The sequence below is a fragment of the Myxine glutinosa genome, chromosome 2 (genome assembly GCF_964187855.1).
Source record: "Myxine glutinosa chromosome 2, kmMyxGlut1.1, whole genome shotgun sequence".
Lineage (NCBI taxonomy): Eukaryota > Metazoa > Chordata > Myxini > Myxiniformes > Myxinidae > Myxine > Myxine glutinosa.
The window spans coordinates 177,498,633-177,525,689 of NC_136262.1; the positions used below are offsets into that span (position 1 = coordinate 177,498,633).

The 27,057-nt window shown below is 42.9% G+C and overlaps 2 protein-coding genes across 3 annotated transcripts in view; one reads left to right on the top strand and one right to left on the bottom strand.

Moving 5' to 3' along the window:
• NOX5 (NADPH oxidase 5) overlaps positions 1 to 11,830 on the bottom strand; it is a 178,373-nt gene extending 166,543 nt beyond the window's left edge. Inside the window, exons 1-4 of one of the 2 annotated variants that reach the window (XM_068106728.2) lie at positions 11,706 to 11,830; positions 8,443 to 8,524; positions 3,086 to 3,209; positions 2,494 to 2,644 (exon numbers count right to left, since the gene is read on the bottom strand). In XM_068106728.2, coding sequence (XP_067962829.2) covers positions 2,494 to 2,644; positions 3,086 to 3,209; positions 8,443 to 8,524; positions 11,706 to 11,721 — 373 coding nt within the window. In that variant the 5' untranslated portion in view covers positions 11,722 to 11,830. The remainder of the gene's footprint in view (positions 1 to 2,493; positions 2,645 to 3,085; positions 3,210 to 8,442; positions 8,525 to 11,705) is intronic. The other variant, XM_068106729.2, reaches the window with a different exon arrangement.
• Positions 11,597 to 27,057, top strand: part of ANP32A (acidic nuclear phosphoprotein 32 family member A) — a 149,353-nt gene continuing 133,892 nt past the window's right edge. Inside the window, exon 1 of the mRNA XM_068106739.2 lies at positions 11,597 to 11,922. Coding sequence (XP_067962840.1) covers positions 11,911 to 11,922 — 12 coding nt within the window. The 5' untranslated portion in view covers positions 11,597 to 11,910. The remainder of the gene's footprint in view (positions 11,923 to 27,057) is intronic.

Genomic DNA, 27,057 nt, shown 5'->3' on the forward strand with positions numbered 1-27,057 from the left:
CGTTTGATGATAGTCGTCACAAAAACGTCAACAATGATGCCGACATATATTTCTTCGTTTTTATTTCATTCAACATATTAGCCGGAAGTAAAATATGTTTCAGGAAATTACCGAGAGATATTTCTTCGTTTTTTTTATTAGTTATGTGCGCATACACTTTAAATAGGTTTATTTGAAATCTTTAATTTTCCACAAACATTCCACACACGCGGGAAAATGCAGAGATATATTTTTTAAAATCGCGTCATGGTGTATCATACACCGCCCAACATGACACCGACGGCAATGTGTCGATATCTATTTTAAATTCGATATATCATTTCATTTTTCACAGTCGCTAACATAGTTTTAGACTCGGTTGAAAAAAAACGAGAAGAAAATCCGATGAAAGTTGCCGTTTATAGAACGAAATGAATTCTCAAATGCCTGTAACTTCAAGGCCATTGAGTCTCTCTCACGCCTTTATCTCCAATCTAACTCACCATATGATTTCATTTTTATCGATGGTTTTAGAGTCGGTGTCAGCAATAATTGAGAACATTCCACTCATACACCGCCTAACATGACACCGACGGCAACGTGTCGATACATATTAAAAATTCGATATATCATTTCATTTTTCACAGTCGCTAACATAGTTTTCGACTCGGTTGAAAAAAAACGGGAAGGAAATCCAATGAAAGTTGCCGTTTATAGAACGAAATGAATTCTCAAACGCCTGTAACTTCAACTTCAAGGCCATTGAGTCTCTCTCACGCCTTTATCTCCAATCTAACTCACCATATGATTTCATTTTTATCGATGGTTTTGGACTCGGTGTCAGCAATAATTGAGAACATTCCACACACGCGGGAAAATGCAGAGATATATTTTTAAAAATCGCGTCATGGTGTATCATACACCGCCCAACATGACACCGACGGCAACGTGTCGATATATATTAAAAATTCGCTTTTGCTTTTCCGTTAAGATATATTACTTTTTCGTTTGATGACAGTCGTCACAAAAACGTCAACAATGATGCCGACATATATTTCTTCGTTTTTATTTAATTCAACATTATTAGCCGGAAGTAAAATATGTTTCAGGAAATTACCGAGAGATATTTCTTCGTTTTTTAAAATTAGTTATGTGCGAATACACTTTAAATAGGTTTATTTGAAATCTTTAATTTTCCACAATATAATTTACTTGCCATTTATCATTTGATGATTACGAGACAAATTCCTCTTGAGGATCGTGACAATTCATGCGCTGCGTGGAAACTTCTATTTCCAAAATGAATGAGACGATCGATGAGGAACGCAGACTTGAACAGGATGCAGCAAGAAAACGAATGAGACGGGCGAACGAGTCCATCGACGAACGTCAATGCAAACTTGCGGGGTCACCCGTGGGAATCCCACGGGTGACCCCGCTAGTATATATATATTCGTGTTAAAAGATTGGCCTTTAAAACCTACCCTTATGAAGTGGGACAGACATCTCTATACAAACTGATATTGTGTTTTATATGGTAGATATGCACATACACACCTAAATATACTTTATTTATTTATTTATTTTTGTATACAAGATCGAGACTCGTGTAAGAGTTAACATCAATCACAAAAAAAAAACAATCGGTCAAACAAAACATATGATAAAGGGAGCGGGAGAAAAGATTGGGAGAGAGGGAAGCACACATGTACAACAGCAGAGAACAGGGAGATCTGTGGGAGGGAAAGGGTTTGGGGGGAGGACGCATGGGAGGGGGTGGGGGAGAGGTAAAAAAAAACACAAGGACACTGCAAGGACTTCCAGGAAAGAAGTCGGTATTTCAAAAAAGTGTATCTGGGGTGAATTAGCAGGGGTAGAAAAGATCAAGGTTTTGGATGGGGGAAGATAAGAGATGGTGGTGAACAGCTGTTTTAAAGACCTGGAGGGAGGAGTGGGATTGAAGGGAGTGAGGGAGTTTGTGCCAGAGGCGGGAGAAAAGACGAATGAAAGAGTGAAGAAGTATATATATATATCATTAAAATGATGCTGTGACTCCATGTTTGCGTCCTACATGTGGGGCTGGTTTATCCCTCGTCTCGTAATGTCAATGTCGTTCTCATTGATGTCAAACTTTGTTGAACCACCAAATGCGATTTCCTTTTCTGCAGCAAATGTAGATGTAACATGCTCACACATGTGTAGATGTAACATGCTCACACATGTGTAGATGTAACATGCTCACACATGTCAAACCCTGAATACTCACAAGGTGCAGGAAAACGCAGATAGAAATATTCCTTAATGGTTTCATGTCAGAACACGTACATTCCACCCATTGCGCTAGGCCGTGTACGTGGCAGAAGGTGTCTTACATGTGTCGTTTGTGTTTTATGTAAAAAAAAGAAAAGAAAAAAAAGAAGCTCTTCCAACGTTTTTCTGCAGGTATCGGTGTCGATTTCATTTTTGATTACACCTGGAATAGCCCGACCTGTCCTCTCTCACAATCCCACTCACCATCGATGTCGTAAACTTCGAAGAGGAAAGCGAGCTTGTCATTGGTTGAGCCATGGACGAGGAGGTTCAGTGCTCGGAGAATTTCATCCAAACTCAGCTTTCCATTGTCATCGGAGTCAAAGAGGAAGAAGAAGCGTTTGGCGAAAAAAGACTTCACCGTTTGAAGCAGCAGGTTCAATTGGGGGGTAGTTGTGTGGAAAATGGGGAACAAGTTCGTTAATGGAGGAATATCCAGGTATTCATGAATAATTCGTGTTTTTATAAAATGGAATAAACACAACTATGGATACCGGTAGCAGGAAATCGAATTCCAAGATTTTGTTCATTTGTCACAAAGTGTACATCAGACACTTCACCAAATAGCACAGAGGACCTGGCAGAATGACATCACTCGGATAGACGTTAAACTCGGTGTCCCGTCTGTAGTGGTTGCAGGTCCGAGTACGTACCTCGAGTACGGAAGTGCTGATATACCGCAACAATATCATGTCATACAGAGTGTGGTGTGGTATAGTAAATACCGTAATGCGTTTGAGCATCCTGAATGTACCTAAATATGCTCATTTTTGTAGAACAATATATTTGTTGATACCTCTTTGAGTCCCAGTGCCTCGCAGAATGCTGACAAGGTGACCTCCCCATCGGGATCGGCGACCTTTTTAAACTGTCGGGTCACTCGAGCGAGCCATAGAGAGTCGTCATCTAGATTCAAGGTGCTGCCGTAAACACACGTGCATTCCAGGTTTACGCAAAACAGGCATGGGTTAAAACAAAACTGGTAAAAAAAAATTAAATACACCCAAAACCCACCCCTAACCTCTACTCTACTCTACTCTACCCCCAACCCACACCCCCACTCCAACCCCCAACCGTACCTCAACCCTACCGCCAACCACAACCCCTAACACCCACCAACCCCCTCTACCACACACCAACCCCCACCCCTACAACAAACCCCCACCCCTACCACCAACGCCCAACCCTACCCCAACCCCAACACCGACCACCAACACCCACCCGACCACCAACCCCGACTGCCAACCTCAACACCTACCATCAACCCACACCCCTACACCAACCCACACCCTACCACCAACCCCCACCCGACCACCAACCCCTACTGTCAACCTCAACACCTACCATCAACCCACACCCTACCACCAACCCCCACCCGACCACCACACCCTACCACCAACGCCCAACCCTACCCCCAACCCCAACACCGACCACCAACCCCCACCCGACCACCACACCCTACCACCAACCCCCACCCGACCACCACACCCTACCGCCAACCACAACCCCTAACACCCACCAACCCCCTCTACCACACACCAACCCCCACTCCTACAACAAACCCCCACCCCTACCACCAACGCCCAACCCTACCCCAACCACAACACCTACCATCAACCCCAACCCCTAACCCCAACCCCCACTCATACCACCAACCCACACGCCTACTGTCAGCCCTAACCCCCACCCCAACCCCTAAAGCCAACTCTATCCCCTACCCCCAACAACACCTCATACCGCATCTTCCCTTTTCCCTACCCATACACACAATTCAATGATATCATTGTCATCAGTGACATTTTAACATTTCATGCAGAGATGTCTCAATAAATCCAGTAAGAACATGACAGCAGGCACAGTATGTATCATTCTGTGTCCAATTCCAGTAAATAATGGCAAATCTGATTGAACTAGTAAAAAACTGGTGGCTCTCCCAAACACATTTATCGTGTGTTTCAAAGTCTGAACTGTACAATTTATGATTATTCACATTTTGCTTGATGTGATGTGACGTCAATGTCACATCAAGCAACACTGACAATGTTGGTTCATGTGACATTAAAGCCAAAAGGCTCAAAATCAACAAAAGGATCAAAGACATTTTGTGAAGAGGTTTCTGAGAAACACATTTGGATCACGTGTGGTAATTTGGTTAGGAGGTGTTGTGGTGGTTTAAGGGGCAGGAAGTGGTTTTACACAGGTGAGTAAGCAGGAAGCATTCGCTTAATCCACAAAAACCCTGTAAACCATCAACATCTTTGGTTTGGTGTGTTAACATCAGGTAGCTTTGGTTTGGTGTGCTAACATCAGGTAGCTAAGGTTTGGTGTGTTAATATCAGGTTGCGAAGGTTTGGTGTGTTAATATCAGGTAGCTTTGGTTTGGTGTGCTAACATCAGGTAGCTAAGGTTTGGTGTGTTAATATCAGGTTGCGAAGGTTTGGTGTGTTAATATCAGGTAGCTAAGGTTTGGTGTGTTAATATCAGGTTGCGAAGGTTTGGTGTGTTAACATCAGGTAGCTTTGGTTTGGTGTGCTAACATCAGGTAGCTAAGGTTTGGTGTGTTAATATCAGGTTGCGAAGGTTTGGTGTGTTAATATCAGGTAGCTAAGGTTTGGTGTGTTAATATCAGGTAGCTTTGATTTGGTGTGTTAATATCAGGTAGCTTTGGTTTGGTGTGTTAACATCAGGTAGCTTTGGTTTTTGTGTGTTAATATCAGGTCGCTTTGGTTTGGTGTGTTAACATCAGGTCGCTTTGGTTTGGTGTGTTAACATCAGGTAGCTTTGGTTTGGTGTGTTAATATCAGGTAGCTTTGGTTTGGTGTGTTAACATCAGGTAGCTTTGGTTTGGTGTGTTAACATCAGGTAGCTTTGGTTCGTGGTGTTAATATCAGGTAGTTTTGGTTTGGTTGTGTTAACATCAGGTCGCTTTGGTTTGGTGTGTTAACATCAGGTAGCTTTGGTTTGGTGTGTTAATATCAGGTCGCTTTGGTTTGGTGTGTTAACATCAGGTCGCTTTGGTTTGGTGTGTTAACATCAGGTAGCTTTGGTTTGGTGTGCTAACATCAGGTAGCTAAGGTTTGGTGTGTTAATATCAGGTTGCGAAGGTTTGGTGTGTTAATATCAGGTAGCTAAGGTTTGGTGTGTTAATATCAGGTAGCTTTGATTTGGTGTGTTAATATCAGGTAGCTTTGGTTTGGTGTGTTAACATCAGGTAGCTTTGGTTTTTGTGTGTTAATATCAGGTCGCTTTGGTTTGGTGTGTTAACATCAGGTCGCTTTGGTTTGGTGTGTTAACATCAGGTAGCTTTGGTTTGGTGTGTTAATATCAGGTAGCTTTGGTTTGGTGTGTTAACATCAGGTAGCTTTGGTTTGGTGTGTTAACATCAGGTAGCTTTGGTTCGTGGTGTTAATATCAGGTAGTTTTGGTTTGGTTGTGTTAACATCAGGTCGCTTTGGTTTGGTGTGTTAACATCAGGTAGCTTTGGTTTGGTGTGTTAATATCAGGTCGCTTTGGTTTGGTGTGTTAACATCAGGTCGCTTTGGTTTGGTGTGTTAATATCAGGTAGCTAAGGTTTGGTGTGTTAATATCAGATAGCTTTGATTTGGTGTGTTAATATCAGGTAGCTTTGGTTTGGTGTGCTAACATCAGGTAGCTAAGGTTTGGTGTGTTAATATCAGGTTGCGAAGGTTTGGTGTGTTAATATCAGGTAGCTAAGGTTTGGTGTGTTAATATCAGGTTGCGAAGGTTTGGTGTGTTAACATCAGGTAGCTTTGGTTTGGTGTGCTAACATCAGGTAGCTAAGGTTTGGTGTGTTAATATCAGGTTGCGAAGGTTTGGTGTGTTAATATCAGGTAGCTAAGGTTTGGTGTGTTAATATCAGGTAGCTTTGATTTGGTGTGTTAATATCAGGTAGCTTTGGTTTGGTGTGTTAACATCAGGTAGCTTTGGTTTTTGTGTGTTAATATCAGGTCGCTTTGGTTTGGTGTGTTAACATCAGGTCGCTTTGGTTTGGTGTGTTAACATCAGGTAGCTTTGGTTTGGTGTGTTAATATCAGGTAGCTTTGGTTTGGTGTGTTAATATCAGGTAGCTTTGGTTTGGTGTGTTAACATCAGGTAGCTTTGGTTTGGTGTGTTAACATCAGGTAGCTTTGGTTCGTGGTGTTAATATCAGGTAGCTTTGGTTTGGTTGTGTTGTGTTAACATCAGGTCGCTTTGGTTTGGTGTGTTAACATCAGGTAGCTTTGGTTTGGTGTGTTAATATCAGGTCGCTTTGGTTTGGTGTGTTAACACCAGGTCGCTTTGGTTTGGTGTGTTAATATCAGGTCGCTTTGGTTTGGTGTGTTAATAGCAGGTAGCTTTGGTTCGGTGTGTTAATATCAGGTAGCTTTGGTTCGGTGTGTTAATATCAGGTAGCTTTAGGTTGGTGTGTTAATATCAGGTAGCTTTGGTTCGGTGTGTTCATATCAGGTAGCTTTGGTTTGGTGTGTTAACATCAGGTCGCTTTGGTTTGGTGTGTTAATATCAGGTAACTTTGGTTTGGTGTGTTAATATCAGGTAGCTTTGGTTTGGTGTGTTAACATCAGGTAGCTTTGGTTTGGTGTGTTAACATCAGGTAGCTTTGGTTTGGTGTCTTAATATCACGTAGCTTTGGTTCGGGGTGTTAATATCAGGTAGCTTTGATTCGGGGTGTTAATATCAGGTAGCTTTGGTTTGGTGTGTTAACATCAGGTAGCTTTGGTTTGGTGTGTTAACATCAGGTAGCTTTGGTTTGGTGTGTTAACATCAGGTAGCTTTGGTTTGGTGTGTTAACATCAGGTAGCTTTGGTTTGGTGTGTTAACATCAGGTAGCTTTGGTTTGGTGTGTTAATATCAGGTAGCTTTGGTTTGGTGTGTTAATATCAGGTTGCTACGGTTTGGTGTGTTAATATCAGGTTGCTATGGTTTGGTGTGTTAATATCAGGTAGCTTTGGTTTGGTGGGTTAACATCAGGTAGCTTTGGTTTGGTGTGTTAATATCAGGTTGCTATGGTTTGGTGTGTTAATATCAGGTAGCTTTGGTTTGGTGTGTTATCAGGTAGCTTTGGTTTGGTGTGTTAATATCAGGTCGCTTTGGTTCGGTGTGTTAATATCAGGTAGCTTTGGTTTGGTGTGTTAACATCAGGTAGCTTTGGTTCGGTGTGTTAATATCAGGTAGCTTTGGTTTGGTGTGTTAACATCAGGTAGCTTTGGTTCGGTGTGTTAATATCAGGTTGCTATGGTTTGGTGTGTTAATATCAGGTAGCTTTGGTTCGGTGTGTTAATATCAGGTAGCCTTGGTTCGGTGTGTTAACATCAGGTAGCTTTGGTTCGGTGTGTTAATATCAGGTAGCTTTGGTTTGGTGTGTTAACATCAGGTAGCTTTGGTTCGGTGTGTTAATATCAGGTTGCTATGGTTTGGTGTGTTAATATCAGGTAGCTTTGGTTTGGTGTGTTAACATCAGGTAGCTTTGGTTTGGTGTGTTAACATCAGGTAGCTTTGGTTCGGTATGTTAATATCAGGTAGCCTTGGTTTGGTGTGTTAACATCAGGTAGCTTTGGTTTGGTGTGTTAACATCAGGTAGCTTTGGTTCGGTGTGTTAATATCAGGTAGCTTTGGTTTGGTGTGTTAACATCAGGTAGCTTTGGTTCGGTGTGTTAATATCAGGTAGCTTTGGTTTGGTGTGTTAATATCAGGTCACTTTGGTTTGGTGTGTTAAAATCAGGTAGCTTTGGTTTGGTGTGTTAATATCAGGTAGCTTTGGTTTGGTGTGTTAAAATCAGGTAGCTTTGGTTTGGTGTGTTAATATCAGGTAGCTTTGGTTTGGTGTGTTAATATCAGGTCACTTTGGTTTGGTGTGTTAAAATCAGGTAGCTTTGGTTTGGTGTGTTAATATCAGGTAGCTTTGGTTTGGTGTGTTAACATCAGGTAGCTTTGGTTTGGTGTGTTAATATCAGGTAGCTTTGGTTTGGTGTGTTAACATCAGGTAGCTTTGGTTTGGTGTGTTAACATCAGGTAGCTTTGGTTTGGTGTGTTAATATCATGTAGCTTTGGTTTGGGGTGTTAACATCAGGTAGTAACAGAGATTTACACAACATTATATTTATGTCTCCAGGAACAAAAAATAATTTTCCAAACCTTTGGCTCCGTGATCTCCAGCTTGTTACTTCAGAATGGAGACTGCCTTGCGAGGACTGAGTAGAGCTGGACCTGGGTCGGCCTGTGCAAATGGGAAGCAAAAGCTTTGAGAAAAAAATAGGAATTATAAAATGGAGGAAATTGCCAACGGAGAGGAATACGCATCATTTTCTTGCAAGTTCATTTTCTCATATGAAATGAGGAAATGTTTATAAACAATGATTGAATTAATTAATTGTAATATTAGCATTTGTGTTCCATTTACATGTTATATTTTGAACACGAATCACAACATGAATCGGAAAACAACCCTGCAGTTTAGCAGTACTTTGGCTCTGAATTTGACAATTTATACGGAATCCCGTTCCCAAGGCACAGGCACAGAGATAAGTGCGATAATATTTTTACTCTATCTGTCTGGTATTCAAATAAGATTGAAAATCATTCCAAACAAGAACTTACTGTTTTGAGGATGTTACAAAGGACACAAACAACAGGCACGAAGAACTAAAGTACCGTTTTCAACAAGGTGGTGTAAAAGATGCTGTATCAACTGCGGTAAACTTCTGAAAAAAGGTTTCTCCTACAACATTGTTTTGCTTCCGTTGACGAAGTCGCCGCAGGCATTATGTTTTCAGGTTGTCCGTCCGTCCATCCGTGATAGGTTTTTGTTACCGCGATAACTTCGGCTGACGGGATCTTAGTCAAACTTGGTGCGGGTATTTATAATGAGGTAAAGATGAACTGATTCGATTTTGGGGTCACGATGTCAAAGGTCAGAGGTCAAAGTCTGTTATATGTCTATAACTTGAGAACGACCGAAGTTATCTAATTCAAACTTGGTACAGGTATGTATAATGATGTAGCGATTAACTGATTAAATTTTGGGGTCAAAAGTTCAAAGGTCAGAGGTCATGTCAGGTAAAAATGTGATAACTTGAAAACAGCTGAATGGATTTAAACCAAACTTGGTACATGTATTATAATGATGTAATAATGTGGGCGGAGGCATATCTGTTGACGTCGTGATGTCGAAGATTGTCGTTCTCGTAAATCTTTACTTTATTTCAATTGAATTATATACTTGAACAATGTATAATACAAATCACATTTTTGGCATTTCCAGAACCTTTCCGTTTAGCAGTACTTGGGCGAAATATTATGGCATTTTACGTCATCTCGACCAATCAAATTTGCCACTCGCAGTCCCCGCCCACATCCTTGTTTCTCAAGACCACGTGGTGAGGTGTTCTATGAACTGTAGTTTATAATGTCGAGGCTCATGGAAGAGCTAAACGTCAGAGGACAACAAACAAATTGTTTAGTGGTAGGAATGAAAGAGGAAGGAAAATAAGATGTGTTCCAAAGGGAGTTGGATTAAATATGTGTCCGACACTCATATCTACCGAGTGTTTCAAGTTTGATCCATTAAAGTCTTTACAGTGAAACTTGAAGATCATTAGAACTGTATTTGGTTAACAACCGCACGTAGGGAAAGGTGGGGAGGCAACGCAAATGCTGGCAAAGAAAAGGCAATCATAATACAAATAAATAAAAACAAAAGCAATCTTAATAAATAAATAAACAAGAAGACGTCATGCAGAGCACGTTTATAAACAATGATTGAATTAATTAATTGTAATATTAGCATTTGTGTTCCATTTCCATGTTATATTTTGAACACGAATCAGAACATGAATCGGAAAACAAACCTGCAGTTTAGCAGTACTTTGGCTCTGAATTTGACAATTTATACGGAATCCCGTTCCCATTGCACAGGCACAGAGATAAGTGCGATAATACACAGCCCCCCCCCCCCCCGAAAAAAAGGTTGCAATTGATTCAGCAAATTGTCCATTTCATCAAGATCAAAATTGACGAGCTTGATCAAAGCTCGGGTCAATAGGATGAAAAGTGACAATTTCTCAGATGAAAATTGATTATTTTAGGAGTTTGACCTAGAGTTGACCTTTTGACCTCAAAAATAGTTGGTTTCCCAATTAAATGAGGCACTATGCAAATGCTGTTAAACTTTCAAGTCAATCGGACGAAAATTGATGATTATTTAGATGAAAATTGATGATTTTGGAAGTTTGACCTTGAGTTGACCTTTGACCTTTTGACCTCAAAAATAGTTGGTTTCCTAATTTAGTGACTCAATGTGCAAATGCTGTTAAACTTTCAAGTCAATCAGATGAAAATTGATGATTATTTAGATGAAAATTGATGATTTTGGAAGTTTGACCTAGAGTTGACCTTTTGACTTCAAAAATAGTTGGTTTCCCAATTCAGTGAGGCACTATGCAAATGCTGTTAGATTTTCAAGTCAATCGGATGAAAATTGATGATTTTGGAAGTTTGACCTTAAGTTGACCTTTGACCTTTTGACCTCGAAAATCGTTGGTTTCCCAATTTAGTGACTCAATGTGCAAATGCTGTTAAACTTTCAAGTCAATCGAACGAAAATTGATTATTTAGATGAAAATTGATGATTTTGGAAGTTTGACCTTGAGTTGACCTTTGACTTTTTGACCTCACAAATAGTTTGTTTCCCAATTCAGTGACTCAATGTGCAAATGCTGTTCAATTTTCAAGTCAATCGGATTAAAAATGGCGATTTTAGAAATTTGACCTCCAGATGATCTTTGACCTCAAAATCAATAGGCTTCTCAATTGTGACGACCTATACAACTTGGTGAAGTTTCGTAACGATCGGTTTGGAATTGTGACCTGTAGGCAGGTGCCAGACAGAATAACAAATGCAACCGACCAATATACTTGAAAAATATTAGATTTTGCAAGTAATAAAAACAAAGGCAATGATAATAAATAAATAAATAAATAAAAACCACATAGGTATCGAAGAGAAAAATAAATAATGATAATGAATAAATAATATTCACGACAAAACACAAATAGAGTGGAGAATGGAGCGAACCGATGACTCCCTAGCCTGGAGGGTAAGGTCCAATGTGAGCAAATACCAGGAAGAGTTTTACTTTGAACAGAAAATGGTTCGTTAAACATTCGAAAAATAACATAGATAATCTACGATTTACTTCTTCATTTAACTTTTAACACAACGATGTATATGATGAAAATCAGTTAATAAATGGTTTAAACATCGTTCAAAGCCTCAGGTCGTCATCGCCACACCGCGAACACCGGCACCTGCTCAACGCAAATCAAAGTAGTTTTCGGTAAGCAGTAACAGCTCAGCACGGTACACACTACGGGACGGTAGAGCAGGAGACGGGACGCACCTTCCATCGATTGCATCGAGAGTGAAATGAAGTCATGAGAGTGTCCTCGCAGAGATCCGAGCAAACAGGTGCTTCTGACAGTGTTCCCGAGAGCGCGGTGCCATGCTGTGAGCTCATCCCGAGGGAGTGCCAGGTGCGCCACCAGGTATAGCCTGCAGTAAGCTAGAGAGACTACGAGCAGGACACATCACAGCGGTGCCCGCGCATGAATATGACTGTGAGTATCGTTACCATGGAAATTACATGTTGGGAACAAGCGAGTTGGATGAAAGTTGGAAAAGACATTTAAAACAGGGAATATATTGGATTCGATGAGGGAAGGTGTTCGAGAGTAAGTGTGTTATCGACAGAAAAGAAAAACACAATCAGAGTATAAATTCTGGTGAATTTGTAGCACAACATACATATGTATATATATATATATACAGTCACGTGAAAAAGTAAGCACACCCCGTGTAAAGTTTTGACTTTTTCAACATATTTCAACATACAGCTATTTGATCTTCATTTCAACAATATTGACAGATAAAGGTGGGATAATACAACAAATATCATGAAACATTTACATTTTGTAGTCCATTGTATAATTTAAATAAACATAAATGCAAATTTCGCATGTGGAAAAAGTAAGTACACCCCTACATTTCTCACTACTTCAAATACCTAAAATTAGAATCATGTGCACCAGCTCAGGTGCAAATGATTAGAACATCGTTAGAGAGGATCTTGGAGGAACCTGTCTTATTTAAACCTCAGACATTTAGTTTGGTTTGCTCTTTGTTGTTGAAGTGTGCGGCGTCACCATGCCCAGATCAAAAGAGCTCTCTGAGGCCTTCAGAAAGAAGGTTATAGATGCCTGCGAGTCTGGGAAGGGATTTAAAAAGATCTCCAAACAATTTCAAATCAATCATTCGACTGTCCAGAAGATCATCTACAAGTGGAGAAGATTCCAAACAACTGCCAACTTGTTCAGGCCAGGCCGCCCCAGAAAGTTCAGCCCGAGAGCAGACCGCAAGATGCTGAAAGAAGTCTCTAAGAACCCCAGAATGTCATAATGGGACCTACAGGTAGCTCTTGCCACTGTTGATGTCAAAGTGCACGAGTCTACCATTAGAAAGAGGCTGCACAAATTTGATCTACAATGGAGGTGTGCCAGAAAGAACATCAGGGCAAGACTAAAGTTTGCCAGTGAACACCTCGGCAAAGACTAGCACTTCTGGAACAATGTGCTCTGGCCAGATGAGTCATAGGTAGAGCTATTTGGCCACAGTACCAGAAGACATGTTTGGCGAAAACCAAAGACAGCATTGGACCACAAGAACCTGATACCAACTGTAAAGCATGGTGTTGGAAATATTATGGTTTTGGGCAGCGTTGCTGCATCAGGGCCTGGGCAGCTCACGATCATATAATCCACTAGGAATTCTTCATTGTACCAGAGGGTGCTTGAGGATAATGTGAGGCCATCTGTCGGAGACCTGAAGCTCAACCGAAGGTGGACCTTGCAACATAACAATGACCCTAAACATACCAGTAAATCCACCAAGGAATGGCTGAAAAGAAAGAAATGGAGGGATCTGGAATGGCCAAGTCAAAGCCCGGATCTAAATCCCATCAATATGTTGTGGGGGGATTTGAAACGCGCTGTGCATGCAAGAAACCCCTCAACCATCACACAGCTGAAAGAATTCTGCATGGAGGAGTGGGCAAAAATTTGTCCCAGTCGATGTCAGACTGGTAGACAGTTATAAGAAACGCCAACACGAGGTTGTTTATGCCAAAGGGGGCAATACCACCTATTAGAGCCAAGGGTGTACTTACTTTTTCCACATGCGAAATTTGCATTTATGTTTATTTAAATTATACAATGGACTACAAAATGTAAATGTGTAATGATATTTGTTATATTATATCACCTTTATCGAACAATATTGTTGAAATGAAGATCAAATAGCTGTATGTTGAAATATGTTGAAAAAGTCAAAACTTTACATGGGGTGTACTTACTTTTTCACGTGACTGTATATATATATATATGAGCATATCCACAGTAGAGTGTGACCATTGTGTGACACAGGTCAATAAAATTGATTTATGAATACTGCAGAAGTTGAGGTTATTGGCCATGTCTGGAAAAAGCTATTCAAGTCAACGATTAATTAACATGAAAACATGTTGATTTGAGAAAAAGCTTGTCTCTCCATGACACTTTCTCCTCAAAAGGACGGTAACGAACGGTACATTTCAAAGTAACATTAGATATCACGAATAGTTCCACTAAAGTAGTTAACACACACCAAACATGAAACAAAAGAAAACTTCTTCGGTTGGTTTGATTTAATTCAGAACTTAAAAGTTCTTATTCCTCATAGTCGGATTCTACAGCAAAGTCTACAAAGAGCTACAACGTCCTCTCTTCAATCCCACTCCACCCTCCAGGTCTTTAAAACAGCTGTTCACCACCATCTCTTATCTTCCCCCATCCAAAACCTTGATCTTTTCTACCCCTGCTAATTTCACCCCATTTCCACTTTTTTGAAATACCAACTTCTGTCCTGGAAGTCCTTGGTGTCCTTGTGTTTTATACTTCTCTCACCCCTCCCCCCCCCCCCCCCCCCTTCCCACGCCTCCTCCCCACAAGCCCTCTCCCTCCCACACATCTCCCTGCTCTTAAATGTTGTGTGCTCTCAAGTGTTTGTGTGCTTCCCCTTCTCTTGTCTTCTGCTCCCTCTTTTTATATATTTTGTTTGTCTGGTTGATTTGTTTGTGAAGTAAATGTCAGCTCTTTCACGAGCCTCGATTCAGTATACAAAAAAAAATAAAAAATAAAAAAAAATTGAAAAGTAACAAATAGGACATTTGACAGACAAGGTTAACAGATAATGCAGGTTTTTTCAAAACATCTTGAATTGACAGCAATTTTGGAAAAAACGATAACAGGTTTGTTGGGATTTTGTTTTACAATCTTTGACAATATTTGACAATATTTCATGTAAAGCATGTACAGATACTGCTGATGCATTTTCAATTTTATTGACCTGTGTCACACAATGGTCACACTCTACTGTGGATATGCCGATATATATATATATATATATATATATATATATATATATATATACTTTTTTTTTTTCTTTTTTCTTTCTTTTTTTTTTTCTTTTTTTTTTTTTTTTGTATACAAGATCGAGGCTCGTGAAAGAGCGAACATTAATCACACAGAAAGACAAACCGACACATAAAACATATAACATAGGGAGCGGTAGACAAGATGGGGAGAGAGGGGGAAGGACACAAACACAACATTTGAGAGCAGGGACCGAGAGACATGGAGACATCGAGAGATCTGAGAGAGGGCGAGGGCTTTGGGGGGGGGGGGGGCGTGGGAAGGGGGCAGTGGGAGAGGTATAAAACATATGGACACTGCCAGGACTTCCAGGAAAGAAGTTGGAATTTCAAACAAGGTGGATCTGGGGTGAATTAGCGGGGGTAGAAAAGATCAAGGTTTTGGATGGGGGAAGATAAGAGATGGTGGTGAACAGCTGTTTTAAAGACCTGGAGGGAGGAGTGGGATTGAAGGGAGTGAGGGAGTTTGTTCCAGAGGCGGGAGAAAAGAGGAATGAAAGAGTGAAGGTGAGCGGAGAGCCGAGATTTCGGCAGTTTAACCATCAGAGGGTTGCTGGCAGATCTTGTGCGACCTGTAGGAATATTTGGGGGACAGAGCACAGAGAGAGCTGGGGGTGCAAGGCCGGAGAGGAGTCGGTAGAAGACAGAAAGACCACCTACCTGCCTGCGGTGAGTGAGTGAAAGGCCCTCAGAGATAGCTTCATCGCGGGAGATTCCAATAATTCTGAAAGCTTTGGTTTCAACAGCGTGAAGCCGAGCTAGGTGTGAGGCAGGAGCACCGGCCCATAGGGGAGAACAGTATTCCATTGAGCTGCGGATGAAAGCCTTGTATGTGGTGAGGAGCTCAGGTGTGCCGAGGAAGGACTTCGCACGACGGAGGATGCCCAGTCGGCGACTGGCTTTGGAGGCCAGCTTGGAAATGTGGTTTTCCCAAGAAAGATCATGGCAGATAGTGAGACCCAAAATCTTGAGCGACAGAACTTCTTGGAGAGGATTGTTGAGAAAGTAGATGGGAGGGTTGTCCAGTCGATCTTTTCGGAGAGACATAGTAAGAGTGTGAGATTTGTCAGGATTGAAAGACATGTTCCACTTGTTTGACCAGTCTGTGATTTTTGTCCAGGTCTTCAGAGAGTGAGGAGGCAGCAGACTGCCGATCTGAGGGAAGAGGAATGGAGCGGCAGAGAGTGGAGTCATCAGCAAAGAGATAGAGAGGATTTTCGAGAGAGTCAGAGAGATCATTGATGAAGACCAGAAAAAGCACGGGGCCCAGAACACTGCCTTGGGGAACTCCAGCCTGAACAGGAAGAGGAGATGAGAGAAACCCATTCAGGGCCACACGTTGACGACGACTAGAGAGGAAGTCCGCCAGCCATGCGTGGAGATTTCCATGGATACCAAAGGAGGAGAGTTTGGTGAGCAGAGCGGGGTGCCAGACCGTGTCGAAGGCACGTGATATGTCGAGGGAGACAGCTCTAATTTCCTGTTTGGCATTGAGGACCTCCATCCATTGTTGAGACAGCAGAAGCAGCATGTCCAGAGTAGAGTGACCTGGTCTGAAACCAAATTGATGATCAGAGATCAAGCCATTGGAGAAGAGGAAAGATTTCATATCAGAAGCAATGATGGATTCCATGACTTTGCTGATAATTGGGAGAAGGCTGATTGGTCTGTAGTTGCTAGGATCTGTTTTTGCACCTTTTTTGTGCAAAGCGGTGATGTTGGCTGATTTCCAAGCAGATGGCAGTTGACCTTGAGCAAAAGAGAGGGTGAAGAGAACAGAGAGAGGGTGAGATAGAGCAGCAGAGCAGGATTTTAGGACCCGTGGGCTGATGCCGTCGGGTCCAGTTGCAGAATCAGAGTCGAGGGTTGACAGAAACTTTTCCACCTTGTCAGGAGGAAAGGACACGGAGTCCAGGAGCAGCAGGGTACGACTGGGTATGGTGGGTACAGAGAGGGATGGGTTTGGGACACAAGATTTAGAGGCAAACACAGAGTTGAGGCATTCAGCTTTTTCACGTGCGGAGTCAGCTGTGTAGCCGTTTGAGGTAAGGGAGGGGATGGAGGGGGAACAAACACCAGAAACGGATTTGACCAGACGCCACCAGGATTTGGAAGAGGGAGACAGATAAGAGAGTTCGGTCTTGAGAACGGAGAGATATTGTTTCCTGGCTCTCCTGAGGGTGGACACACACTTGTTTCGGGCTTTGTGAAAGGAAATGAGATTTCCTTCCGTTGGATTTGCTTTCCAGGAGACGAAGGCAAGTTGTTTCTGGGCAACAGCCTCACCACAAGATTCCGTGTACCATGGACGGGAGGAAGGGTATGACAACTGAAGACGAGATGGGATAAATCTGTGCATGAGAGAGAGCAATTTACTTTGGAAGAATTCCCAGGATGAGTTGATGTCAGAGGTGGTAGAGATGGGAGACCAGTCCAGATGATTGATGGCTGCTTGAAGACCGTGCCAGTTGGCCTGAGTGAAATGCCAGACTCGTCGACGCTGAGCAGGCTCCCTGAGGATGGTCAGAGAGATGTCCACTTTAACAAGGACATGATCAGATGATCCGATCGGAGCAGAAGAAGAGCAGCAGACATTTTCAGGGAAGTTAGTCATAACCAAGTCCAGAAGAGAAGATGTTCCGTTGACTGAGATCCGGGTCGGGAAATTGACAGATTGTGTCAGTCCCAGTGAGTCGCAGAAGTCCTTTGCTGAGGAGCCATGGCTGGTGAGAGAGGTACCCACACCCAGCCAACTGGCATGATGACAGTTTGTCGCGCAACTCCGATTAACACAGAGTTGCGGATTGCCGATCACGAAGGCTTTAACTCCGAGGCAGAAACTCATTGGCGGATTCCAAAACCTAAAGCCCCTAAGCGCGTGGAATGGAGAGAAGCGGCGAGAGTCCCCGCAGCCTTAACTGTGAAAATCAACCACCCGGGAAACTGCGTTGAGATATATGTACAAAAATAATGCAAGGGTTTATTGGGAAAAGCAAAGACAGTAAAAGCATGCCCCAGTAGTAAAATAAGGTACTAAATTGTGATCCCACACACACAGATATCAAATACAAACAGGGGAGATATGAATACCAAAATAAAATGTCTCATCGTGTACAGTGTACGCGGAGCTCGGTCTTATCTGGTCTCGTCGTTGGCTTGGCCGCCGTCCAACACGCGGCTCCGTTCGGCCCCGATGTACCCACGAGGCCTCGCTCCAAGCTCCGATCCTCACGCCGCCCACGAGGTCCGTGCAACAAGCCCCAAATCACCCAACGCAGGCCAGCGGCTTCACACGAGGTCGATCCCCGAAAAGACAGGAACGGAGAGAACGCAGATGTGACTGCACGTCTCGTCCTTCCAACTCGCTTCTCAACTGCTCACTGCCAAATGCGCACTGCAAAACCAACTCTCGACCACGAATCCAACTGCTCTCGACTCAGGAATGTCACTCTCTACTGAACTGACAGGGGCCAGGAGTGAACTCGTCTCAACTCAACACCAACTCGTGACTCGAACTGAGAACTCGACTCTCTCTGTCCTCCTGCTCAACTGCGCAATGGCGTTCGGCAACTAACTGCTCGAATTGGCGTCCGGCCCCCGCTAATATCCCTGGCCGGTGACGTCAGCTTTGGCGCACTGTCCTGCCAATCAGAGCCTCCACCGACTCGCCGGCTCATCCAAAGGCACGCCCACTGCGCCATTCTCACTCCCGTCCCCTATTCCTTGGTCACAGCACGTGCTATGCGAGGCGGGTAGGCCTCTCGGAGGTGTAAATGGTGGCGGCCATGTGGCGGTGTCCTCGCCCGATTTCTTCCTAAGTCATTTCAGGGGGGAAGGGCGTCATTAATGTTGTACTAAGGGATCCTAACCAAGTGTTTAAGTGGTGTGCAGTGCCAAAATGGACAGAGGTTTGATTACCAGGTGAGACATACAAGGGCTCTACTCATTAACCCCTACACTACCAAATACACGAATCTCCTGGTAGATTCACAATTATACACCTTAACCCGACAAACGCCTACACATGATTTATTACAGGAAGTGTTCCTTACCGCGACACACAAAGCATGGTACCTACTCAGATCTACTCTGCTCTACATATATCACTACCAAAATTCGTAGCAATATATATATATATGAGTATGAGTATGAGTAATATATATATATGAATAAGTATATATATATGGAAGAAAGTTTATTTGTGTGTGTGTGTGTTCATTTAAGCATTCAGACCCTGCCAGGACAAGTGCAACCAAACTTTGCATGGGGCCTCCTCTTTCATTCAGAGGTAGGTCGAGCGCTACATTTGGATAAAAAAAGAAAAATCTGGAGTGAAATCTAGAAATTTAATGAAATTAAATAACTAAGCGTATCTACGTATATACTTTAAGCAAGGTAGGCTGTGATCCCTCCTTCTCCATATTTATACAAGACAGTGTGAAATTGCCAGAGCATTAAACTTAAAGACAATTATATCAAGTGAAGAAACCCTCAATCCTCACTCTCCTAACACCGCCCCCCCCCCCCTCCCAGGGGGGCGGTGTTAGGAGAGTGAGTGATCAGGAGTGATCCTGATCAGAAAGCAGGAGTGATCAGTAGGACGGTTTGGAGGGAGAGCATGAGGGAGCAGGAGGACGGCGAGGAAGGAACAGGAGGATGGCGGAGAGCAAGAGGGAGCAGGAGGTTTGGGAGGGGAGAATAAGAGGGAGCAGGGAGAATGGCGAGGGGGGAATGCAGGAGGATGGTGAGGGGGGAGCAGGGGGAATGGCGAGGGGAGAGAGCAGTAGGGAGCAGGAAGACGGAGAGGAGGAAGCTGTAAGACGGTGATGGGGGAGAGCAGAAGGGATCAGGAAGGTGGTGAGGAGGAGGAGAACATCCCACTGGCCTGTGCTCCTCAGGCACTTTTGTTAATCCAACGTGTGTGAACACTATGAACACCATGGAGTCGGCACCACAGGTCTCTCTCAAAATAGCCCCCCCACCCCCCTCGTCGCTAGCAAATTCCACCCACTGCTTCCCTGAATATGGAGAGCAAGCAAGGGAGAGCAAGGGAGTTTTATAGTGTTTTCAGAGCCGTGAGGCTCTATATACGCCATGCGCCCAGCCAAAACAGAGGTGAACGAAGGAGCCTTTAGGTGTATAATCTACAGCTGAGTTTCTTTGTAATGCTTTCTGGGTTTGAATGAGAACAAGAAGTATCAGAATAAGAGTTTCTACGTAATGTTTCCCGAGTTTGAAGAAAAAGTTTCTCATTGAGTTTGAAGACATTCTGGGTGGTGCATTTTGCCAAAAACGCAGGGAATAATAAAATTATAGTTTATGGTGATGTTTTGCCAATCTCATTGGTAGCTTAGTAGTGCTTTGAAGAAGAATAATAATCACTAATGCTTTCTTCATGCTGTTTCTCCATATTCTGTTTGTTTACAATCACAATAATGAAATTATGACAAATGGGAATAAAGTCGAATTTGAAGTGTTTTTGCGACTTGAAAAACATGCGATCTTATGGAGGTGTAAATTAAGATGACAGTGCAGAAAGAGGGAAGACAGCCTTGCTTACATAAATACACTTAGTTATAAAAATCACGAAAAGCTTAAATTTTTCAGATTTCACTCCAGATTTAGAGTATGGGATCCAATCCTTATTTCACTTATATGCTTTAATTAGTCCGTGAGAGTAGATCGTGTTTCCAAGTGAAGGCACATTTGAATTGGCCAAAATAAAATGGTGGCTAAGACCCCCACTGAAACAAAATAGCGAGGTGTTGTTGAGCTGACCAAGAATAAAGCTTTTCATGAAGGTAAGTCGTTATTTCTCTTGAAAAGGCATGCTTAAATTTAGCCAAACACTCAGATTTCATTCATGCACTCCATCGGAGTTCGATAAGTATGCATGCAAAGTTTAGGGCCGCTAGATTTCATGGTTTTTGAGTTATGGAGGAGACACACACACACTGCCTTTTATTATTGTAGATATAACAATAGTGGCATTGTGGGCCAATCGAGGATCAAGCTCACATGCTTGCCAGGCCTCAAACATTTGGGACAACCAGAGGAGTTTAGTGTTGGAGCGTCGGCCTGAGTGACGCCTGAATGACCAATGAGTGCAGAGCGGGCAGGACTTGCTGATGTTACAGGGCAGGGCATCAGTCAAGGTTATAAAAGGGCTGGCAGACAGTACGTACAGACAGTTAAGTTCAGTCATGTCTATGGGAGTTCAGAGGATGGAAGCCGACTACCTGACAGGTAATACTACCTGACAATGGTTTCAAACTAGATTCTCTACTTGCGATGATGAACCTCATCTTACAAGGGTGTTTGTGAATTTTTGGGATCCAGGAAATGAATGGTACTGGTAATTTATGGTGTTTATCTGGAACTAACAGTCTTCTCATTGAGTGATTTATATGGCGTTGTATCAAGTCTATTTTACTATCGTTACTTATTTTGTATGTCTTTGAAAACCCAGTATTTAAGCCCAATTCTTCCTAAAGTGTATGAATGTAGCATGGCTTGCATACAAATGCAATACTATTATTTGCTTTGTCAATTGGAACAATAACATATTGTGTTTGAAGCCGCCTTAACCAATCACGCGTCTCTAGATTGTTACAAATTACCTTCGGATTATTGATTCAAACTTTTCTTTTCAAATCAACAACTCTCCTTTTCACATGTTTCTCTACCTCCTCCAACAATAAAGCCATTTGTGTGTTTGGTACTTGGTGTTTATCAATTTGTTCTTTCATCCATTCGCCCAGTCCCATCATTGTGAGTTCCATTGCTTTATTCCAGTTAATCCTTTTATTTTCTCTATAATTTGGTCCTTTTGTAAGTAATGCACCTAATTTTCTATTTCACTATTCTGAGATCACCTGTGATAATGTTTTCATGATGTGAATCTTTAAATACGGGATGCTCACAATTACAATGATGTGTGTTATTTAACAATTCCTCTATAGCTATAGATTGTACAATGTCCTTGTAGTTGAAGATCTTTCCCCGAATTGAATTTCCCAAAGTGTACACAACTCTTGGTCGCTCTCTCTGTCGTATTGTTTCTGGAAGTTTATTCCACACTTGCTTCTGTTGAAGTATTTTCTCGATATTTATCATTTCCACCCCTTTGTTATGAAACATAAATTTGATGATATCATTGTCTTTTCTACAATTAACGTCTTGAGGTTTTTTATATTTATTATTTTTTGTGTACAAGATCGAGGCTCTTGAAAGAGCTAACATTAATCACACAAAAAGTCAAACCGACACATCAAACATATAATAAATGGGAGCGGTAGACAAGATGGGGAGAGAAGGGAAGGACGCAAACACAACATTTGAGAGCAGGGACATCGAGAGATCTGTGGGAGGGAGAGGGCTTGGGGGGAGGTGGGAGAGGTATAAAACATATGGACTCTGCAAGGACTTCCAGGAAAGAAGTTGAAATTTCAAAAAAGTGTATCTGAGGTGAATGAATTCACGGGGGTAGAAAAGATCAAGGTTTTGGATGGGGGAAGATAAGAGATGGTGGTGAACAGCTGTTTTAAAGACCTGGAGGGAGGAGTGGGATTGAAGGGAGAGAGGGAGTTTGTTCCAGAGGCGGGAGAAAAGGGGAATGAAAGAGTGAAGGTGAGCAGAGAGCCTAGATTTTGGTAGTTTAACCATCAGAGGCTTGCTGGCAGATCTTGTGCGACCTGTAGGAATATTTGGGGGACAGAGCACAGAGAGAGCTGGGGAAGCAAGGCCGGAGAGGAGTCGGTAGAAGATAGAAAGGCCACCAACCTGCCTGCGGCGAGTAAGTGAAATATCCATAAGTAAAGGTTTCTCCGATTTGTACATTTTATGATCAATCATGTCCAGAATTGCTTCCATGTGTTAGATTGGGAGTTCCTCTTGATCGTCCTCTTCCATTAATCTGTTAACGATTTGCCAAACTTCTTTCACTTGTTTTTTTAAGTATTGACCTTAATTCTGCTGCTGTTAAGTAATGCACAGATATTTGATTTGTGAAGATCTATAACCACTCATTTCCGATTTGTTGTGGTGTGTCTATAATTGGATATTTTCGTCCATTATTGTCTCTGAGAGTCTCGTGGCAAGGTGTTAAAAACAGAGGCGATGGTGTTTTGTTCATTATGTTATGCACATGTATAATTAATTATTTCATTTAATCCATAAGGGTACCTAAGCAGTTCTTAATTCTTTAATCCAGAAAAGTTATCTACACTTGCGGAATTGTGTGATTGTTTTATCTTCCATCCCATCCTTTTTTCGGCCATTTTCGCTTATCTTTACTACAACCTGAACATTGAAGCTCGCATTTTTACAATATCCATAAGTAAAGTGATGGTTAAGTCGTGGACAACCAGTAGTTACCCTGCGCTCGCGAAGTGAAAAGCGGGGTTAAGCATTCATCTACGTACGTGTGCCGTGTGCCGTACGTGTCTGCATTTAAAAAAAATCATTTTCTCGGCAACCGTTGGTCCGATTGACATGACATATATTTGTCATGTCCGATTGACATGACAAATATTGACTTCTTTACCATAGAAGCGCCTCCACCTGGAGAATTTTTTTATTCATAATTATGACGTCATAGGTCACGTGGTACGGACGCCATACTGGAATAACGTTACACCTCGAAATCTCCCAAACCGCTTAATGGAAAAAAATTAAAACATGGCTCATTGTCAAGTACACCCCATGGGGAATAAGATATGTTAATGATGATGTCATAAGTGCCTCTATTATGACGTCATAATTCGACAAGTATAAGTACAGTTTGATTCGAAAAGTACAGATTCGACAAGTACAGTTTGATAAAAGTGACATCATCAGTCACTGGTCTGGCAGCCATATTGGATCATATAGGACAAGTTTTGCAATTGCAAATCCTATGTTGATTTAATTGCAACTGATCATAATTGCAGATCCCAATACACACATAGTGTATAATTATATTGTTGCGGTTTTGAGAGTGTACATACAACATCATTAAAGGTTAAAGGTTTGCCCCCATAGTTCGTCCACAAGCAACACGTAGGCCCATTTAGGATATTAGTTATGTCATAGTCTATGTGAGTATAAGGCCATTTCCCTAGTAACATCTGTGTTGTGTAAAATAAATAAGATAGGCCCCTTTCATTTTCCCTCCACCCTCCAAATCCTCGTTTGTTACGCTTTGGCCGCCAGCAGTGCTAGCTGCCTTTTGCTCGCTCCAACTAGTCGGGTGGCCACGAGGTAGTCCTGAGAGAGGAAGGAGCGCGGGGTCGGGGTGTGGCGGCGTCGAGGGTGGAGCGGCGGAGACAGCAACAGTAAGAGCCATAACCAATCAGGGCTCTAAGGGCATGGCGTGAGGGGCGTGGTAAGGGCGCGGCTGGCAAGCTCCAGAGGGTTCGCTGGGCGGCGCTATATAAGCGCACGCACAAAGCCCTTGAACAGGACTCGTGCAACAGGATTGTCGAGAGGACTGAAGCGAAGGACTGCCCTTAGGACTTCTGCGGGAGAGGCACTTTGTAAGAGGACTTACGCAACAGCACTCGTATGAAGAGGATTTTCAAGAGGACTGGTTGAAGCGGAGGGCTGTGAGAGCTGGAAGGAATTGCGCCTTGCATATGAACTTGTATTGGGAGCGCTTACGAACTTGTATTGGGAGCGCATACGAACTTGTATTGGGGGCGCATACAAATTCGTATTGGGAGCGCCTATAGCACCGGTCCAGTTATTATGTACGCGACCGTGGCCGCAAGTAACCACCCAGCCAGCCTTACCGTTCGCCCCGTAATTGTCCGATCTGCGCCAATGACCCGCGGGGAGCTTCTGCCACCCTGACCATCTTCTTCGCGGTGCGAGTCGGGGACCGGAGCGAACTGCCTGGACGCCATCCCTGGACCATCGTCCCATTCGTCTATAACCCCGTGTGAGTGTGTCTGAGTATGAAACGGGCCCGTAGTCCTGGGATAAGTATAAGGCTACACTGTGTGTTCTTCTTCTTCTCATTGTACATAGTGTAATAAACCAACTGTTATTCCTTGTTTCTTCCTGATTCGACCTTATCAGTGATTTCCTCCATTGGGTAAGCGTGGCACGATTAGGAACCGCTCAGATCGGGTTTAGCCATTGATAACGGCTCGGGTCACGGTTCGCTACCGCTCGGCATTTCCACCTATAACCGTGATTCGGGCGGGGCTTATTTCCTTGCTTCCTAGGCGGCGTTGGTACTTAGGTAATAGGAATTCGGCCTACAACCCTATTTAATGCCGTCTGGAAGGAACGTCATAGGCCCGGATCCCGTTGGCTAGTCAAAGACAAGGGGACTAACCCCCCCCCCCCCCTTGGTAAAGGGGAGAAGGCCGACGCTGAGATCCGCAACAATATACAGACTTGGCATTTAATATGGAATATATTTTTTTTCTTGACTTGGGTTTACTTTCTGTACTCATTATATCAATCTGGTGAGTATATTTTACGCTTCGGTGATTTCTTTGTTGAAAGAACCATGTCACTGATTGTCTGTCGCAGCAAGAAGTCAATATCAGGATTATATCACAGGTGGCGTGACAAAATGTACGGCCAGGTACATTTGACGATTGGCTTCACAATCGGGTATATAAGGGTTGTTGCGTTCTGTATTAGTGGAAAACAACTGCTGCCCGTCGACAAAAGTTATTGCCACTTCCTCTGGAGATGGTCCGTCAACTCGACAATGCTGTTTGTCAGGGAGTGGTGGCTTTACGAAATTCCGGCATGAAACAGCGTGCTATTGCTCGGCAGTATGGCATCACTCAAGGTCAGGTGTCAAAGATCCTGAAACGAAATGCTCAGAGGGGTGTCCCTTCTCCAATACTGAGGCCAGGACGTCCCCGCAGAACCACAAGGAGGGATGATCGCCAGCTGCACTGGTTAGTCTGCAATGGCCGTACCAAGTCAGCTAATCGGCTTAGGGCTGAGTGGCAGCAACTGACAAATGTGCCTGTATCCAGAAGGCTAGTCAACCAACGACTGGTTCAAGCAGGCTATCGTGCTAGGCGTCCCCTGAGAAAGTCACACCTGACCAGACAACAGCGCCAGTGCCAATTGCAGTGGGCCAGAGAGCACCGTCAATGGCAGCCAGGACACTGGAATCACGTGATCTTCAGTGACGAGTCTAGATTTCTGGTCTATCGTCAAGTTGGCCACATCCGAGTGCACAGACAAGTGCATGAAGCCTACAACGAAGATTGTATAGTGCCAAGAGTCCAAGCTGGAGGTGGTGGGGGTGACCGTTTGGGCTGCTTTTCATGCAGGGGGAAAAACTGACCTGGTTGTTCTGAATGGAAACCTGAACCAGTTGAAGTACAGGTCCATTCTAGAAGAAACATTGCTTCCATTTGCTCGTGCAGCCTTTCGAGGAAACTTTGTCTTCCAAGATGACAATGCACGGCGTCATCGTGCTCGCATAATCCAACACTTTCTTGCTGACCGTGGTGTAGAGCATATGGAGTGGCCTGCCATGTCCCCGGATATGAATCCGATAGAGAACTTGTGGGCAGAATTAACGCGTCAAATCGACAACTTGGACCAGCAGCCTACCTCTGTGCGTGAATTGCAGCAGGCTTTTGTCACTGCATGGCAAGCGATTCCTGTCCAAACCTTGGCAAATCTCGTGAACAGCATGCCTCAACGTGTACGTGCTCTCCTGAATGCTCGTGGGGGTTACACGAAGTACTGAACTGTAATTTTACTGTCCGTAATCCCAGTCGTAATTTAACTTTTGTTTTTGTTAAAAAAAAATTTTGGCTAATGTGCAAAATCAAGAGATACTTCTGGAAAACGTACAGAAGTTTAACACAGTACTGTCCGTGAATTGAGTTTGATATCAGTTTACATCACTTTCAAGGATCAATTAATTTGCTTCGAAATGTCAAATGTGGTTTTTGTTTCTTTTAAAGGTCACATTAACAAAATCTAGAATAATTTCAACATATTTCCAATGAACTTTTGGTTCAAATTCATCTTGAAAAGTAAGTTCACCCCCACAAAAAAAATATTCCATATTAAATGCCAAGTCTGTATATATATGTGTATGTGTATATGTGTGTATGTGTGTATGTTTGTATGTTTGTATGTGTGTATGTGCGTATGTGCATGTGTATGTATATGTGTGTATGTATATATGTATGTATATGTGTATGTGTATGTGTGTGTATGTTTGTATGTGTGTGTGTGTGAATGTATGTGTGTATGTATG